Source organism: Scylla paramamosain, chromosome 10 (assembly GCF_035594125.1).
Source record: "Scylla paramamosain isolate STU-SP2022 chromosome 10, ASM3559412v1, whole genome shotgun sequence".
In the NCBI taxonomy this organism is placed as follows: Eukaryota; Metazoa; Arthropoda; class Malacostraca; order Decapoda; family Portunidae; genus Scylla; species Scylla paramamosain.
The window spans coordinates 18,573,274-18,591,855 of record NC_087160.1 but is presented as its reverse complement, the minus strand read 5'-3'; the positions used below and the strand labels follow the sequence as shown (position 1 = coordinate 18,591,855).

Genomic DNA, 18,582 nt, shown 5'->3' with positions numbered 1-18,582 from the left:
TATGTGGTAGCTACTTACAACTAAATAAAGTTTTGAACTAAAATGAAGTCATGATGGTTACAGGTGCAACTGATTACCACTCTAGTCACTTGAACATACTACACTGTAAGGTTGGGAAAATATATCATTGGTGGCACAGTGGTGAATATGTAAAATAGCTGTAACATAATTTGTTGCACTCCTGTAACTCTTTAAGGTGCATTATGAAGTCTGTTCATTAAGTTAAGTATGACGTCCACACAAAATAATACCTTAGGATTTCATGCATGACCACAAGGTATTATTGACAAGAATACCATAAGTTTGTAAATGTTTCAGCTTTTCACTACTTTTGCTACAGCACAAAAATGATGGGCACAGGCACAAGTCATCCACCTCAGTGGCACACAACTGGCTCTGTTAATCTCTTACTGCATTCATTCCCTTCCTTTTTCCCTCTCACCAAAATAAAAACTATAATTCCCATTCATTTTTCAATTTTTTGTGTAAAAAGGGATGTTTTTTCAACAGAATTTTATATATATATATATATATATATATATATATATAATCACTGAATCCTCATTTTTAAGTGAATGATGAGGGTGTAAATGCATTATGTACATAATAATCAAAATGGAGATGCATTCTGAAGGGCTCCATAATTTATTGAGGTTTTTGTAACAAAAATACGGATGCCTTCTACACAGGCTTATAACTGCATCCTATAACAAGAATTTATCTATATAGGTGGATTCTAAAAACAAACAAATACAACGCCAAAAGGTATTACAGTATTATAAAAAAAAGTGAGACGTGATACTTTTGTAACATTCACATACATGCACACTAGTAGTCATAAAAAACAGGGTCGTGGATTGCCCGAGTCACAACGCACACAATTTTATTTTTGCTGGCAAATAGTTCTAATAAGATTACTTAGTTCTGCTTCTGTTTTTGTCATGTGCAAACTCCATAAATCTGCAGCCATCCCTATAAGCCTATTAAGCTTCAAAGAAGTTCAATATAGAGATGATTCATGAGCTGTTAACACCTCAATGAGTGAGTGATTTCAATTGCATCTTTTGTTCTGGCTTATTCATTTGTTTGCTTGGATGTTTTACTCCTAGCAAAGATATTACATAAGAACAGGTCTTCAACAAGCCTCACAAGTCCTTGTAAGTTCTTTTAAGTTTGTAAAAATAGTGCAAAAACTTGAAGAAAATCAAATGATCCACACATGAAATGCCCCAAGTGTTAGGATGTCTATGTACCACCTCAAATTATTAAGAAAGAAGAGGCTTCATAAAGGTAAGTTTCTCACAAACAGTAGGAAAGTTGAGAAGACCGGATTAGAGATGAGATGTTAATAATCTATTTTTAAAATCAGAAGTATCATAAATTATAAAAAAAAATGTTATCTGGTGACAAGTCAAAAATTTTATATTCAATGTGTCAAAGTATGTAATAAAACATTTACTTGAAGCAAACATGAAAAGGTGTTCCTTTGAGAAAGTAATTTTTGAGGGGGCTGAAATTGAATTCTCTAGCTATGGAGGCATATAACAAGGATCCAGTGTATATATATATATATATATATATATATATATATATATATATATATATATATATATATATATATATATATATATATATATATATATATATATATATATATATATATGAGTGAACCAAAGCAGTCAACAACAACTATGGAAGTTGTACGTGTTTACAGTTGTGTAGCTCCAGAATAATTGTAGTCTCAGCTCTGTTCCACAAAATTTCCTGTCTTGCAGAGATACAACCTTATAACACTAGGCAGAGCTGAGTCCACATTAATCTTTAGCCCTTTGTACTTGTGCTGACACCTCATAACTGTACAGCAGAGGTGGCAAAGTTTTTATGAGCCAAATTGGCCTCATTCTTAATGTTAGACAAAAGGTCTTTGGTTTGCAATGTTTAGAAAAGCTCCTTTATGTAGTTTGAGACTACAAGCACATTCTGACATATGAGAGGAGCTTGAGATGCTAATAAGCAATATATCAGAGAACATTACCTGAGAAGGTAAAACATGCTTTGGTAAATGCAATAACCATGAAATTCATTTTTTTTATTTTGTCTGTAATCAAAAATTCTTTCAAAAAATATATATATTTGTCTTGCTTACACAAGGGAATAATACTTGCATTCACACTAATACATGCTCCACCAACTCAACAAAACGTAACATGGATCAGTTTACATTCGTCAACAACCTGAGTGTACAAGTCAACTGAAAGCAAGTACATTGCCTAATTCTAACAATGGCCATTCATCCAAATTGGAAATAAATAAAGAAATCCACAAAATTTTGCCTCCTCCATTTCTCCACATAAATAACATGGCTGACGGTGAAGAAAAGTCATTTGTCCACACACCACCAACACTAACACTGCACATGCATGTTTACAATCACAGCTTATCATTTTGAACATTCATCCCTAGTTCACACTGGCTGGTCATTGCATTACCCAGCGGGCAAAACAGCAGTGCAGAGCTGATCTAGTGTCTGTATCACGGGTGTGCAGTGATGCCTCATCCACTGTCCCATCCCTCACACTTAGTGCAAAGTTTCAACAGGACTGGATAAATGACACTGGCAGTTCAGTGGCATATAGAGAAGACTTTCAAATGCCCTTCAATTTTCAAATTTAACACCTCATACAATATTAACCTTCTTGAAAAGCATTAAATTCTTACTGGATTTAATAACCAAGTCCAATTCCCTTATGCTTTACTGAGGGCACAAAAACAATTAACAATACCTAAATCTTGTCTTTGAAGGTCGTGAAAAAGCAATATTATTATAGCACCTAGCAAATCTCAAAAAGATCACATTAGATTTAAAAATTATGTTGTAATCCAAACATTACTTTGGCAAATATTTATGTAGTTACCCATATCTTTCTCTTTGTCCTTTTCTGGAAAACATCAGGGTAAATTAACATTTAAATTTAAAAACTGTTTACATTATAACTGCAAGACCATTTGACACTGTCTGTGCCACTATTATTATCTTTGGTCTAGTCAGTACATTACTGAGGTCTGGCAAGAAATTAATTTATGGAATGCATGAATTATCTTACACAATAATGATGCTGCTAACATAATTACTTCAGTGAGTCAACTAGACAGCCACACAACAGGCACTCACACCTGACAGCCACTGCCACTAAAGCTGATTTCATTTCTTCATTGTGTTAAAAAGTAAATCAAAATCTCTAATCTCGAAAACTTCACCCTACTGCTGAAGGCAGATAACCTCTCAATAAGTTCCAGTGTTAAAATACTTTACTTCCTTGATCTCTACAAAAAATAAAGAAATAAACAGGAAAAAATAAATAAATAAAAAATTAAACATTTTACACCCAGGAGTCATTAAACCAAGACATTCTACTGAAACAGATTCCACAGTATTGGCTTCCACTGTGTCCTCCAACCCAAACTATCTTGGTAATGAAGCAAGTTGCTTATTCTGGGAAATGGAAATGTACTGTTCAGTGACTTAGAATTTCTCTTACATAACTGCTTACTGGAGATCAGCACTCAGTGAACTGAGAATAGGAACATCAAAGAAGTCACACACACCCTCAGTATCATCTAAGTTGAACATGTAGTCCCGTTCAGAAGGAGGAGGGCTCAGCCGCAGCAGAGGCGCAAACACTGAAAGGACAAGAATATAATTTTGAAAACACTTTAACAAACATTCTTATTAATAGTATTACTTTTTACACTCGGTATATAGAATGAAATTATTATTATTATTTTTTTTGCTAATCCATGGAACCAAATCCCATTCTTTTAATTGCTGTCTACATTACTTATAATCATCCTTATTTTTCCACATTTATCTTGAAAATACTGGACTTCATAAGACATCTCGACATGCTCAAATTCTTTTCTTTCCTCGTCTGTCAGCAAACAAAACTCCACTTCAAGAAACAATTCCTCTGTACAAGCATAAAAAGTACTATGCTCCAATGCTTGGAGTCTCCACACATCTCTACATGCTTAAGCTCCATGGATCACTACATTTCAAGTTGTATTCTTATAACTTACCTTCTGCAGATATTAATTCCTCTACTGAATTATCTCCGGTGGTTGATAGTATGGTATCTGTAAAACACATTTGCCAGTCAAGTTACTGCTATATTTCATATTCACTCAACTGCCCACTTCAGATGTAATCTTTCCTAATATGTATATCTTCAGTATACATGATAATAATGACACAGAAAAAAAAAAAAAAAAAAAAAAAAAAAAAAAAAATAAAATAATATATATATATATATATATATATATATATATATATATATATATATATATATATATATATATATATATATATATATATATATATATATATTGCTACCTAACTTCTCTGAAATTATCCTTGAACTGTAATACTACATTTTAAGCACTCCCAATGAGTCACCATCAGTAAGTAAATGCACTGATAACATTGTATGTGACACACACAACACAAGAACTGTACCTGTAGTACGATGTGTGGGAGGGCTGGCACTGATCTCCTCCTGCCTCTCCTGTTTGATGTTGATGAGTGAGACAGGCAGCATCTCCTCTATACTTTCCTGCTTCACCACCACATCTGAGGCTTGAGAAGTGATTCATTATATATATTAGACAAAGATAAATCTATAAAAAAAAGAAAATATAACTAGCAATGGAGAAAGAGTACGAAATGGTTAGTAGAAATGAAAAATACGAGTAATAGATTATCATCAACTTATATGATTCCAGAGCACAGGAAAGGCCTCCCCCATTGGTTAGGGAGTTTATGCCAAATACCATGCCACAGTGTTTAATGGCATCTTGATGGGGACCCTACAGAGTGGAGGCACTAAGTACAAATTACTGTATATTTTGGTGGATAAAACGACTCCCAAATTTTGGTTTGAACTTCATGGTTTTAGCTGATAATGGTGGTATAAGACAACACCCAAACTACCAAACCATCTGTGGTAAAGTTTAGCTCAGTGAGATAGTGATATACCAGTACAATGAATATAATACCTTCATCTTCAAGCACAAAACTAAACCTAAAAATAAAATTCCCACCAGGTGCTTTTGTACATTTTCATGAAAAAAGGTCAGATGGATGAATAAGGTATAAAATTATGGGTAGGCAAAGTGTGGTATGATCAATTTTCCCAAACATAAACAAACCCTTGCCTTGCACCATCTGTGTGTCGAGCTGTCGGCTATATCTTCTATATTTTTAGAGATTTTGGTGAGACTTTTGCTGTTGCCTTGGACATATCAAAAGTTTTTGATAGAGTCTGGCACAAAGCTTTGATTTCCAAACTACCTTCCTACTTCTTCTATCCTTCTCTCTGTAACGTCATCTCAAGTTTCCTTCCTGACTGTTCTATTGCTGCTGTGGTATACGGTCACTGTTCTTCTCCTAAATCTATTAACAGTGGTGTTCCTCAGGGTTCTGTCCTGTCACCCACTCTCTTCTTATTATTTATTAATGATCTTCTAAACCAAACCTCTTGTCCTATCCACTTCTACGCTGATGATACCACCCTGCACTTTTCCACGTCTTTTCATAGACGTCCAACCCTTCAGGAGTAAACATTTCATGCAGGGAAGCCACAGAACGCTTGACTTCTGATCTTTCTAAAATTTCTGATTGGGGCAGAGCAAACCTGGTATTGTTCAATGCCTCAAAAACTCAATTCCTCAATCTATCAACTCGACACAACCTTCCAGACAACTATCCCCTCTTCTTCAATGACACTCAACTGTCCCCTCCTTCTACACTGAACATCCTTGGTCTGTTCTTTACTTATAATCTTAACTGGAAACTTCACATCCCATCTCTAGCTAAAACAGCTTCTATGAAGTTAGGCATTCTGAGATGTCTCCGCCAGTTTTTCTCACCCCCCCCAGCTGCTAACTCTGTACAAGGGCCTTATCCGTCCATGTATGGAGTATGCTTCACATGTCTGGGAGGGGGGTTCCACTCATACTGCTCTTCTAGACAGGGTGGAATCAAAAGCTTTTCATCTCATCAACTCCTCTCCTCTAACTGACTGTTTTCAGCCTAAACTCCTCTCCTCTAACTGACTGTCTTCAGCCTCTCTCTCACCGCCGCAATGTTGCATCTCTAGCTGTCTTCTACTGCTATTTTTATGCTAACTGCTCTTCTGATCTTGTTAACTGCATGCCTCCCCTCCTCCCGCGGCCTCACTGCACAAGACTTTCTTCTTTCTCTCACCCTTATTCTGTCCACCTCTCTAACGCAAGAGTTTACCAGTATTCTCAATCATTCGTCCCTTTCTCTGGTAAACTCTGGAACTTCCTGCCTGCTTCTGTATTTCCACCTTCCTATGACTTGAATTCCTTCAAGAGGGAGGTTTCAAGACACTTATCCATCAATTTCTGACTACTGCTTTGACCCTTTTATGGGACTGGCATTTCAGTGGGCTTTTTTTTTTATTGGATTTTTGTTGCCCTTGGCCAGTGTCCTTCCTACAAAAAAAAAAAAATAAATAAATAAATAAATAAATAAAAATAAAAATAAATAAATAAATAAATAAATAAATAAATAAATAAATAAATATATATATATATATATATATATATATATATATATATATATATATATATATATATATATATATATATATATATATATATATATATATATATATATATATATATATATATATATATATATATATATATATATATATATATATATATATATATATATATATATATATATATATATATATATATATATATATATATATATATATATATATATATATATATATATATATATATATATATAATCATGTTTCTTTTGATTAGATACACTTATGTTCTTCATTTTTTTTTTCAGTACAGTGGAACCTCAGTTCTCAAATTTAATTTGTTCCGAATGTCGTTCGAAATTCAAAATGTTCGGAAACTGAAACTTTTTTCTCTAGAGAAATCAATGTAAAATGAATCAATCTGTTCCTGGACACCCATCCACCCTGTCTTTGCGGCTTATGACAGACCCTTCCACTGCCTCTGGTAGGTACAGGGTACAAGAAAGATTTAGGAGTCATAGTTAGCTCTGAACTCCGTCTAGGAAAACAATGCATAGAGGCCAGAAACAGGGTAAATAGGGTACTAGGATTCATTTTTAGGAGTTTTAAAAGTAGAAGGCTGGAAATAATAAAGTTATACTTGATGCTGGTCAGACCTCATCTAGACTACGGTGTGCAGTTCTTGTCCCCACATTACAGGAAAGATTAAAATCAGTACAAAGGAGAATGACTAAAAGGATACAGGGGATGAGGAGTATTCCTTACAAGGCAAGATTGAAGCTGTTAAATTTACATTTTTTAGAGAGACGTAGGTTAAGAGGGGACCTGATAGAAGTCTTTAAGTGGTATAAGGGTTATAACAAGGGGGATGTAAGCAAAAATTCTTAGGATGAGCAACCAGGGTAGAACAAGAAATAACAGGTTCAAGCTTAAAAAATTTAGGCTTAGGAAGAAGATAGGAAGAAATTGGTTCTCAAATAGAGTGGTAGATGAGTGGAACGGACTCAGTAATCATGTTGTTAGTGCTGGAACATTAGGGAGCTTTAAGAGAAGAATAGACAGGTTTATGGATGGGGATAATAGATGGAAATAGGTAAGTATATTTCATAAAGAGACTGCCACGTGTAAGCCTGGTCACTTCTTGCAGCTTCCCTTATTTCTTGTTGAGTGCTTATGCCATGATGGCTGCTCCACAACATATTTTGCTTAAAATTATTTATTCAGAAAGGATGAAATGAATGAACTTAGTGACACAGAACTCATCAAAAGATACTGTTTAGACCATGCAGGTATTCTCTACATATATCACCAATCTAGTGAAAGGAAGCCTTACACAGTGACAAAGGGAGGAGCAAAATGACAGTGATCATTACACTTAGACATCTTGCTGCTGAGAAAAGCTACTGAGAGAATGCAGCTGTGATGGAGTTGTGGGTTTTTGAGGGCCACAGGTGGCTCAGGATTACTCCTGAGCATCGAAAAACTGCTTACATCAAGGCTCTTCAACGGGATCACATATAACTTTTTTCAGACAATTTGTTTCACCCCCCCCCCCCGTTTCTCCTCCAAACACATAAAAATGAAGGAAATACTTATAGAAACTATAAATTAGTAATAAGCAGCATCCTTTCCTTTGTCTTATAGTATCTGAAATCAAGTAACTTTATTCAAGAACCAAATTATGGTATGGCAACTGAAGCAAATGAGTTGAAAATTTTGTTCAAAAACCGATTTGTTTGAAAGGGGAGGCATTTGGTAACTGAAGTTCCACTGTATGTGGACTTTGTCACTATACAACATTGCAAGCTGGAGAGACTCACCTTCTCTTTTCAACAGGAATATGTTCCACACAGATTCCTATTTCACTAAGTTTAACTTTCCCAAGTCATACTATAAAGTAAAATCAATTAAAAAACCCATTACAATTTATATAAAATTTTAAGGTCATTGTTTTAGTATCTGACGTATAGGACAACCTGCTTTATGTGTCTTTTATAGGATGATTCAAGTGCTGTCTTATACACCGAAATATATGATATCTCTATTTGGCTTGGGAATTTAACTTGGGTGCTCTCAGCTACAAAGCAAGCATGCTAACCCCAGACCTCTCCTACATCATGAGGCTGCAGAAAGAGATCTCCTAACATAATAAATGAAATATGTTTTTAAAACCAATTTATTTTGATGTCTATCCCTTACTTCATACCATCACTTCAACATGTACACTTACAAAGTGACACTTTTGCTGCTGCTGCTGCTGCAGCTGCCGCTGCGGCTGCTTCTTGCCTCTTGCGTGCTCTTCTTGGTGCCAACGCCTCAGTCACGCTGCTCACACCTGCAGAGGCCTTGCGTGGCACCCTCCGGGAGACTGGCGCTGTCTCGGCTACATCACCACTCTGAACAACATAAACATCTAAGTTCTCTGTTGGCTGCCACTTTCATTCTTTGCTTTCACATGCAGCTGTTCACCTTATCCTCTTGGCACCTATGCTTTCACCACCATCACCATCCACATACTATACTTCCTAATCAATAGTATACACAAAAAATATCTGGATACATATCATCTGCAAACATGTAATATGGATCAAGAGCTGCCTTTCACATGTAATGCTGAAACACTGCAACAATACAGATATGGAAGCAATACTCAAAAAAACTAAAACTGTTCATGCAACACCAAAGAATGTGTACCTCTGGGTGTGAGGGACTAGACACAGAGGTGGGGGTGTGAGCTGTGATGCCTTTCTGTGGGGTGGAGCGAGAGCGAGGTGGAGAGGGTTGGGCTGGGGGTGTGGAGGCTGCTCTCTTGACTCCCTTTCTCTCAGGTTCAGGCTTCAGGGCACCAGCAGGAGGGGGAACCTGTAAGATCACATGATTAATTACTCTGATGTATGCTTCAATGAATATTCTAGTCATGGGATTAAATCTGATCTGGTCTGCACAAACTTTCTGCATTATCTTGGGGGCAGAGATACAGGTGTGTATGTATGTATGCATGTATGTACCTGTACAACAAGAGGTGGAGTGTGTTCCTGATCTTGGTTGACTAGCAATACATAGATCGGTCCACTCTCAGACTTGAGGTGAATCTGATACTTCTTGTCTCCATTGACCTGAAAAAGAGACAACTCTATTTACTTAGTCATTTCATACACTGAAACATTACACATTTTATCATGATGTACTGGAGAAGAAAAAAAAAAAAAAAAAAAAAAAAAAAAAAAAAAAAAAAAAAAAAAAAAAAACTAATAAAGCAAGAAATATATGAAATCACAACCTATTTAAAAGGCAAGTACACACAGCACAAAACTGACCATTTGAGGGACTGGTACCTCCAGCTGCGTTCCTGAGGGAGCCTGAATAGCCAGGAGAGTGTCACCTTGGAAACAATTGCAAATGTCTTCATGGTTGACATACGCCATCTTGAAGTTGCTCAAGTCTTCTGTGATGTTTTTAATACTCTGCTGTACATACTGTCGATAGACACACAAAAGAAGTGCCTATAAGTTTATAACATTAATCATACTGAATACTTATTCAGAGGAAAGCAAAGAAACTTAATGATCATTATTTTCTCTCTTTTACTCGACAAGTCAGGTTACAAAATAAAAAGAAAGCAAATAAAAACATGCTTTACAGACCTAACGGGCGCACTACAAAAGCGCGGGTTTGAAAAGATTAACGAGTTCGAAACTCATTCTTAATGTAGTTACAAAAGCGCGCCAAGATTATTCCCTTTTGACTCGCTATTTCAATAAGTTTCGTTTAGTGTGCCTTAATGATTCACAAAGTGTTCACTGTCGTTGTAGCCGGTTGATTACACCTTGATGGTCAGTCAGTCCGTTGTTTTCATCCTGTGCTGTGCTGTGCTGTGCTGTCCAGTATATGGAGTTCATCATTTCTAAGACCAACAGAGGCAAGAAGTGCTTAATGCAGGATATATATATATATATATATATATATATATATATATATATATATATATATATATATATATATATATATATATATATATATATATATATGGAGATGATAGCCCACTGACTGATGGATCCATATCATGGTGATGTACGAACAAAAAATGTAAAGGTCGACTTAAAACAGACAGCACAATGACTGAAGTAATTACTCCAATACAATGTGAGGACAATCATGACAGATAAAAAAAAAAAAAAAAAAACTAGAAAGAGCAAACACGTGTAACAGTGAAAATTAAGGCAACTGACAACTTGATGGCAAGGCCTTCAAAGCTAATTAGAATTGAACTACAAAAATTCTGACAGTGAACTTGAATCTATTGATATAAGATCGATTGCACAATCATTATACAGAGAAAGGCGAAAAGTGTTTCCAGTATTACCTAAAACTCGTCAGGAACTACACCAGGCTCTTAATTCTATGACTACTTCTACAACCAAAGGGGGAAAATTTTATCCTGGAAAATAATCCTGAGACAGGTTTGGTTATTCTTTCATGTACAACAACTCTAGAATTTTTGACAAACACTGATGAGATCTTTGTAGATGGGACTTTTAAATGTTGTCCTAAGTTCTTTTATCAGCTGTACACCATACATGGATTATGTAATAGGCATTATGTTCCGTTAGTGTATGCCTTATTACCAGGTCAGTCTGAGGAGATTTATAGAAATATGTGGACGTGTTTGATTGATATTTGTTCAGCTAGGAATCTGCTCCTAAAACCCTCAGTGATACATGCAGATTTTGAAGTTGCCATGCTCACTGTCGTAAGAGACGTATATCCAACGACTGTCATCAAATGTTGCAGATTCCATTTGGGACAGGCATGGTAGCGAAAAATTCAGAATCTCGGACTAGGTAATGAGTACAAGGACAACAACAGTGACATTGGCCAGTGGCTAAAATTATCGTTTGGATTGCATTTCATTGACCCTAAGAAAGTTAAAGATTACTTTGTGGATGAGCTTATGGCAGATGCACCTCAGGATGATAGAGGTACACGTTTTGCGGACTGTCTTGTTGACAATTATATATCACTAAACTCAAGATATCCTCAAGTGCTTTGGGCTGAAATCCCCTCACATACCAAGCGTACAAACAATGCTGCGGAATCTTTTCATGCTCTTTTCAATTAGCTTTTTTATACATTCCATCCATCTATATATGTATTCCTTGACGTTCTAGTGAAGCTCCAGAGTAATACCTACATAAAGATGAGGAGTATCAGTAAGCCTGCAACAATGAGGAAACCTGAACAAAACAGGAACGAGTATGCTATTCCCCAGTACAGTAAATATATTTCAGGAGAAATAGACAGACACAATTATATGAAGAGCTTGGGTAACAAATTCAGAGCAAATACAATATATTTTTCCTGCTTAAAAATCCTACTTCCACCTCCCGTGGTAAGCAGTGGGGGCAACAGATGACATCATCTGGCTAACGGAAGAGGTGAACGATCGTTATTGAACGTATGAACAATCAGACTTGGAAGTGAGTGATAAAACGTGCTTTTGACTTAATATTCTGCCGCGCTTTTGATAGCAATATATCAGCAACGTTTGCCGCGCTTTTGATATGCCAATCCGCGCTTTCGTAAAACGCTGGACCTAACACTCACTACACTATTACTAATATTTGAAAATATGATTATGGATAATTTACAAAGGAATTCATAAGTCAAATAAGTATACTACTATGCCAATAAGAATGCATTCAGTAGTGAAAACTATCATTCATTACCATTCCTAAAGCAACTGGTCTATTTAAGATTAGCACTTTCCAGTTAATAATCCTGTACTTTAACAGTATATACACCCAAGGCTACTCCTCTCACTTGATCAGCACTGACGTCATTATCAAACTTCTATATGAGACAAAATATAACCAATGTTCTTTACAGGATGTGTGCTGAAGGACCTCACTCCACAAGTCCTGCTGTACTTCCTACAACAGGGGCAGAGGCATAATATTTCTAATATCTGCTGTACATACTGTAGACACACAAAATAAATGCCTATTAGTTAATAACACTGACAATACCCTATGCTTATTCATTCAGAGGAAACTTATAAACATTCAAGAGGAGCTCTTAAAAAGAAAACTGGACAAGTGGCTCAACATCCTGCCAGATGAACCACTTACTCCAGGACACTCAAGGTCTCATCAAAGCATTCTCACAGAAATCACCTGTGTTTTAGAAGATGAGAGGACTAGATCCAGTGGAAGCCCACCTCACCTGCCATTAACATGTGAAATTCACCAAGTTATCAAAGTAGGGCAGGCTGTTGCAACACTCACCTGTTTGTGTTGATCCAACATCTTCTCATGCTGGTCCAGCTCTGAGATCTCCTCCTTCAGCATGGAGGCGCGGTCGGTGAACTCCTGTGTGTTGGAGCCAGGCCCACCACCCTTCCATACTATGGAGTTTTTACTCTTTTTTTCAATTAAACCAATTCCTTCTAGCACATTGGTGATGTCATATATTCTTCTCTTCTGTCGGACGGCCAACTGATCAGCTGCCTGAAATGTGCATGTCAATTCATCATTATCAACTTTACATTAGTTACATTTTATCACTAATTTTATAGAAAACATTTGAAATACAAAGATCATACAACAATCAATCAATGAAAAGCTTGACCATGATATAAAGTGACCAGAGTCCCACTTTTTGGGCAGAACAGTCCCATTTTTTCGTGATCATCCGCACTTTATATGTAAAACTGATATCTTATTAAATTTTGCCATTTCACAAGCTATTTATTAACTCTGGTGTACTCGTCCTGTACCTCATTTCATTATAATACTGGTTTGATGTGTCTCACTGAGTCACCGTCCACTACTACCAATGCTAGTCTGCTAGCAGCCTTTACATAAGGCATTTGCAGAGTGTCATCATCACTTGCTCATAGGGAAGGCAAAGACAGTGATAGAATAACACACACACACACACACACACACACACACACACACACACACACACACACACACACACACACATGCATAAGGAGGAGAAACAAGCTCTTGAAAAATACATGGGTTGGCCTCATCATCCCAGGCCTGGTTTTCCAGGTTGGTTGGCACCACGTGGCAGCAACAGTATCTCATATATATATATATATATATATATATATATATATATATATATATATATATATATATATATATATATATATATATATATATATATATATACAGGGTGTAACATGAGTTTCTGTGGCTATTGCTAGATGTGTTGTTTAGCAGTGGTATAAAATTCAAATGTGGATGGGTGACATACAACAGCTGGGCTGGATAGGTATCAGTGTCGTAGAAGCACCACGTCCACATTACTGTGTGTGGCACTGTCAGCAATTTTTTTTGTCAAAATCATGTAATACAATCTATATGTAATCACTGTCACTGTCATGGCATGAAACTGTACGTGACAGGCTAGCAATCAGCTGATTTTCTCCTGGCCTCACTCACTCCCCCTCCCTACCTGGGCAGGTGTGGTGCAATGTAGCCTTTTATTTTTTATCGTTAATTACAGCCATGCAATTAATGTGTAATTTTATTGATAAATTACCTGTCTGGTAATACTATTCGTCTCATTACGGGACACTGTAATGACCTGAAACTTGTAGAAATGATGACTGAATAACTAACAATTTCACAGTCAGACATCCCACATCAACAAGTTGTACCTGGCTGGCAGTTGTTGCCCGGCCACACTTGAACTTCAAACCACGGCTAAACAACACCTCAAAATGCATGTCAGCATAGACCATTTTTCATTTAGAGTAACCTGTTCTTTCACCTCCAGCAACATCTGCAGAAACTTGTGTTACACCCTGTCCACATACATATAGGACAACACACACTAACATTATTTTCAATTGCCTGATTTTTTGCAGTAAATGGTGTCACACTGAGATTAAAATTGTACATGACCCCAATAATAATGAAATACCACTAGCATTTTCATCTAAGAGCTGCATTATGTTAGGTTTCAGTAAAATAAGTTTATTAATTTTACTGATGATTCCTTGAGTAGATAATTTCAAAATGCATCACATTCTGTCCGCAAATGGTGCCTCAAAATTACTAGAGGTTATCTCTAAGATCCCCATGACCCAAATAGCAGGGGGTGACAGATACCCACCTAGAATACTGCTAAATGATCGTAAATATATATTTTCATTAATTCTTAATCTGAAGAAGCAATCCATTGATCACAGTATTTGACAGATTCCACTTCTAGATGCTACGACTCCTTCTTGAGTGTAACCTCTGTGACAATTTGGTCAACTAACAGGCAAATACCAACACCTTGAGTGGCATGCAGCCTGAACACTGCCATAACAGAACAGATACTATTCTTTTTTTTCTAGTGATGGGGACAAACTTTGCATCAGTCTCGCATTTATATCAGTCTCTTACATTTTAATGTGGCTGTACCTCTCCTATTCATCCTTTATTTCGCAAAGTAATATACAGTTCTCACTTCCTTCTCTTAGCATTCACTATGTGGTTTAACTTTGCATTTATTTACTTATAAAGAGTGGCTACTGTCGTCTGTATTCAGATACTCACCAGCGCTTGTAAAATTTCTTCGTGAATGACGTGAGCGCTCCATAAATAACATTATTAGTTTCTGTACAACCATCACCACCACTGCGTTCACACCACCCTCCCCTAACACCTACTTAACAATCCAACCCCACCTATCGACATCGCTCTTACCAACACCTTAATTCCTGGAGTAAAAAACGTTCTTTTCACTCATTCTTCGTCTGTTTCTATACGAGTGCTTTAACTCTACCCTGGCAGCAGCAGCACCCGGCCAGGCCCGCTCAGGCTCCCTCAGTGCCAAGTTGCCCCGCCTCTCCCACCACCCTCACTCCACACACTCACCGATTTGATATCCAGCACGCCATCCTCAGCCTCCTGAAGCAGTGATACGAACTTGGAGGTTAGCAAACCGAGGGACTTTTCTTGCCTACTCGGAGGGATGTCTGCCATGGCGTGTTTGTTTATGTTCCAGCAATGTACCGCTGCTGCTGGCCCCTCTCTTACCTGTTAACTTATTAAGCATTACTACGTGTTCCTTGTATCATTTTATGTTCAGAATTATCTTGTTTTTGTTATCTGATGCATTACTAGCGTGTACAGCTAAGTCTATACTGATTTCAGGTTGAAAATTACTAATGGGTTGTGAGTTCTTAGGTATTTTCATGTGTTTCATGTATTATATTATATTTGAAAATGTATAATTACTGTGTTTTACGTAAGTTTAATATGTTTTTTTATTAGGAGTGTGGTAATAAAAAGGCTAGAGTTTTATTTTCTGAAGACTTTGCTTCTAACGCCGCAAAACGAGTTCCGACCGCGCAATTTCGAAATTTAAATCTTCAAAGAGCACGTGATATTTTTTTTTGCATACCTTCTTCGTTACTTATTCACAGATAGACATATGCATAAAAAGGTAGATAATTATCTGACTATGCAGATATGACACTATTGCGCCCGCCCGCGTATGCGTGTGTGTGTGACTGTGTGTGTGTGTGTGTGTGTGTGTGTAGACAAGCAAGGACAACACACATACACACGCACATGAATGGGAGAGGAAGAGTGGGGGTGTGGAGTGATCTAGGCAGGGAGAAGTGGAGAGGGAGGGTACGGTGACCCGTCTTATACTAAGGAGAATAACAAGGAACACACACACACACACACACACACACACACACACACACACACACACACACACACAGTCGAGGTGTCAGCATGACGCCTTTTAAGGGGGGGGGGGGAGGTTACGGTGGTCCCAGTTTCCTTTGACGGACCCTTCTGTGAGGACAGTGTGCCTTACTCCCTGGTAAAGAGCGAGGGGAAACACAAGGAGACTGTGACGTAAGGAAGACGTGCCCCAGGCGCGATTGTTGCGTAACAGAGAGAGGGGAGACACGAGGTGACAATTGCGTGAGGAAGACGTGCATTTGGCATATCTCTTTCCAAGAGACTCCCCCATCAGCGCCTCTTCCACCGTCTCTAAGAGTATCGCCGGTGTGCAGTACCGGCCAACAGCCACCTGCGCCCACTATCATACTGCCACATCGCCGTGGGAACGAGCCACCCAGCCCATCCTGCACGCCCCAGACAGGTTCCCGTACCCGGGTGAGGCGGAACAGTCGAGTGAGACCGGCTCGCCCGTGTTTCCAGTCGCCGCAGGAACAACTGTAACGAGGGAGACGCACTCTGACCAAATGGACAGGCCGACAGGCGACACGGGATTACAAGTGCCCGGCCTGACACCTGGAGGGAGTGTCGCGGCAGCATATCGTGCCACGCTAGCGGCTGATCGGAGAGAATCGTAAGCGAGAGTGGGGGGGGGGGCAGTGTTCTCCAAAGGTATGTTTTGCTCGGTGTGATTGTCACGATTATCGCTCTATGATTGTTCAACGATTATCACTGCATGATAATAGAGGGTATCGACTCTAGCGACACTCGCTCGAAACAAAATAACTTCAATCAAAAACAAAGAATTAATGCTCTAGACAATCGATGGAGGATCATCGTTGAGCTATGAACGGTCATCATTGAGGGATAATCGCACCGAGCAAAACGTATCTTTAGGCGTAACAATTATTATTATTATTACTATTGTTATTATTAATTCCTCCTCTTCCTCATACTACCAGCACCATCACCACCACCACCACTACTACTACTACTTTTTTTCTTTCTTTTTTTATGTAGGAAGGACACTGGCCAAAGGCAACAAAAATCTAATAAAAAAAATACCCACTGAAATGCCAGTCCCATAAAAGGGTCAAAGCAGTGGTCAATAATTGCTGAATAAGTGTCTTGAAACCTCCCTCTTGAAGGAATTCACGTAATAGGAAGGTGGAAATACAGAAGCAGGCAGGGAGCTCCAGAGTTTACCAGAGAAAGGGATGAATGATTGAGAATACTGGTTAACTCTTGCGTTAGAGAGGTGGACAGAATAGGGGTGAGAGAAAGAAGAAAGTCTTGTGCAGCGAGGCCGCGGAAGGAGGGGAGGCATACAGTTAGCAAGATCAGAAGAGCAGTTAGCATGAAAATAGCGGTAGAAGACAGCTAGATATGCAACATTGCGGCGGTGAGAGAGAGGCTGAAGACAGTCAGAGGAGAGGAGTTGATGAGACGAAAAGCTTTTGATTCCACCCTGTCTAGAAGAGCAGTATGAGTGGAACACCCCCCCAGATATGTGAAGCATGCTCCATACATGGACGGATAAGGCCCTTGTACAGAGTTAGCAGCTGGGGGGGTGAGAAAAACTGGCGGAGACGTCTCAGAACACCTAACTTCATAGAAGCTGTTTTAGCTAGAGATGAGATGTGAAGTTTCCAGTTCAGATTATAAGTAAAGGACAGACCGAGGATGTTCAGTGTAGAAGAGGGGGACAGTTGAGTGTCACTGAAGAAGAGGGGATAGTTGTCTGGAAGGTTGTGTCGAGTTGATAGATGGAGGAATTGAGTTTTTGAGGCATTGAACAATACCAAGTTTGCTCTGCCCCAATCAGAAATTTTAGAAAGATCAGAAGTCAAGCGTTCTGTGGCTTCCCTGCGTGATATGTTTACCTCCTGAAGGGCTGGACGCCTATGAAAAAACGTGGAAAAGTGCAGGGTGGTATCATCAGCGTAGGAGTGGATAGGACAAGAGGTTTGGTTTAGAAGATCATTAATGAATAATAAGAAGAGAGTGGGTGACAGGACAGAACCCTGAGGAACACCACTGTTAATAGATTTAGGAGAAGAACAGTGACCGTATACCACAGCAGCAATAGAACGGTCAGAAAGGAAACTTGAGATGAAGTTACAGAGAGAAGGATAGAAACCGTAGGAGGGTAGTTTGGAAATCAAAGCTTTGTGCCAGATTCTATCAAAAGCTTTTGATATGTCCAAGGCAACAGCAAAAGTTTCACCAAAATCTCTAAAAGAGGATGACCAAGACTCAGTAAGGAAAGCCAGAAGATCACCAGTAGAGCGGCC

At 38.1% G+C, this 18,582-nt stretch overlaps 1 protein-coding gene across 2 annotated transcripts; it reads right to left on the bottom strand.

Annotated features, from left to right (window-relative positions):
- Nucleotides 1–2,111: 2,111 nt before the first annotated feature.
- On the bottom strand, nucleotides 2,112–15,613 carry LOC135104288 (transcription factor E2F5-like). Of its 2 annotated transcripts, none has more exons than XM_064011503.1 (9): nucleotides 15,467–15,613; nucleotides 12,869–13,090; nucleotides 9,902–10,060; nucleotides 9,593–9,700; nucleotides 9,279–9,446; nucleotides 8,815–8,980; nucleotides 4,514–4,633; nucleotides 4,078–4,134; nucleotides 2,112–3,681 (listed from the first exon to the last, which is right to left on the bottom strand). In XM_064011503.1, exons 1-9 carry the CDS (start codon nucleotides 15,572–15,574, stop codon nucleotides 3,548–3,550), a joined length of 1,242 nt encoding a protein of 413 aa, XP_063867573.1. In that variant the 5' UTR covers nucleotides 15,575–15,613; the 3' UTR covers nucleotides 2,112–3,547. The 2 variants fall into 2 exon arrangements, with proteins under 2 accessions (XP_063867573.1, XP_063867574.1); XM_064011504.1 differs by having other exon boundaries at nucleotides 4,514–4,627.
- Between the last annotated feature and the right edge of the window lie 2,969 nt (nucleotides 15,614–18,582).

Bases quoted from the DNA above. Each gene is read 5' to 3' on its own strand.
- LOC135104288 (XM_064011503.1), bottom strand. From the start codon at position 15,574: ATGGCAGACATCCCTCCGAGTAGGCAAGAAAAGTCCCTCGGTTTGCTA. The intron at 8,981-9,278 runs GTACACATTCTT...TATGTTGTTCAG, and splicing joins CTAGTCCCTCACACCCAGAG to AGTGGTGATGTAGCCGAGAC. The intron at 3,682-4,077 runs GTAAGTTATAAG...TTGTCCTTTCAG, and splicing joins GGAATTAATATCTGCAGAAG to TGTTTGCGCCTCTGCTGCGG.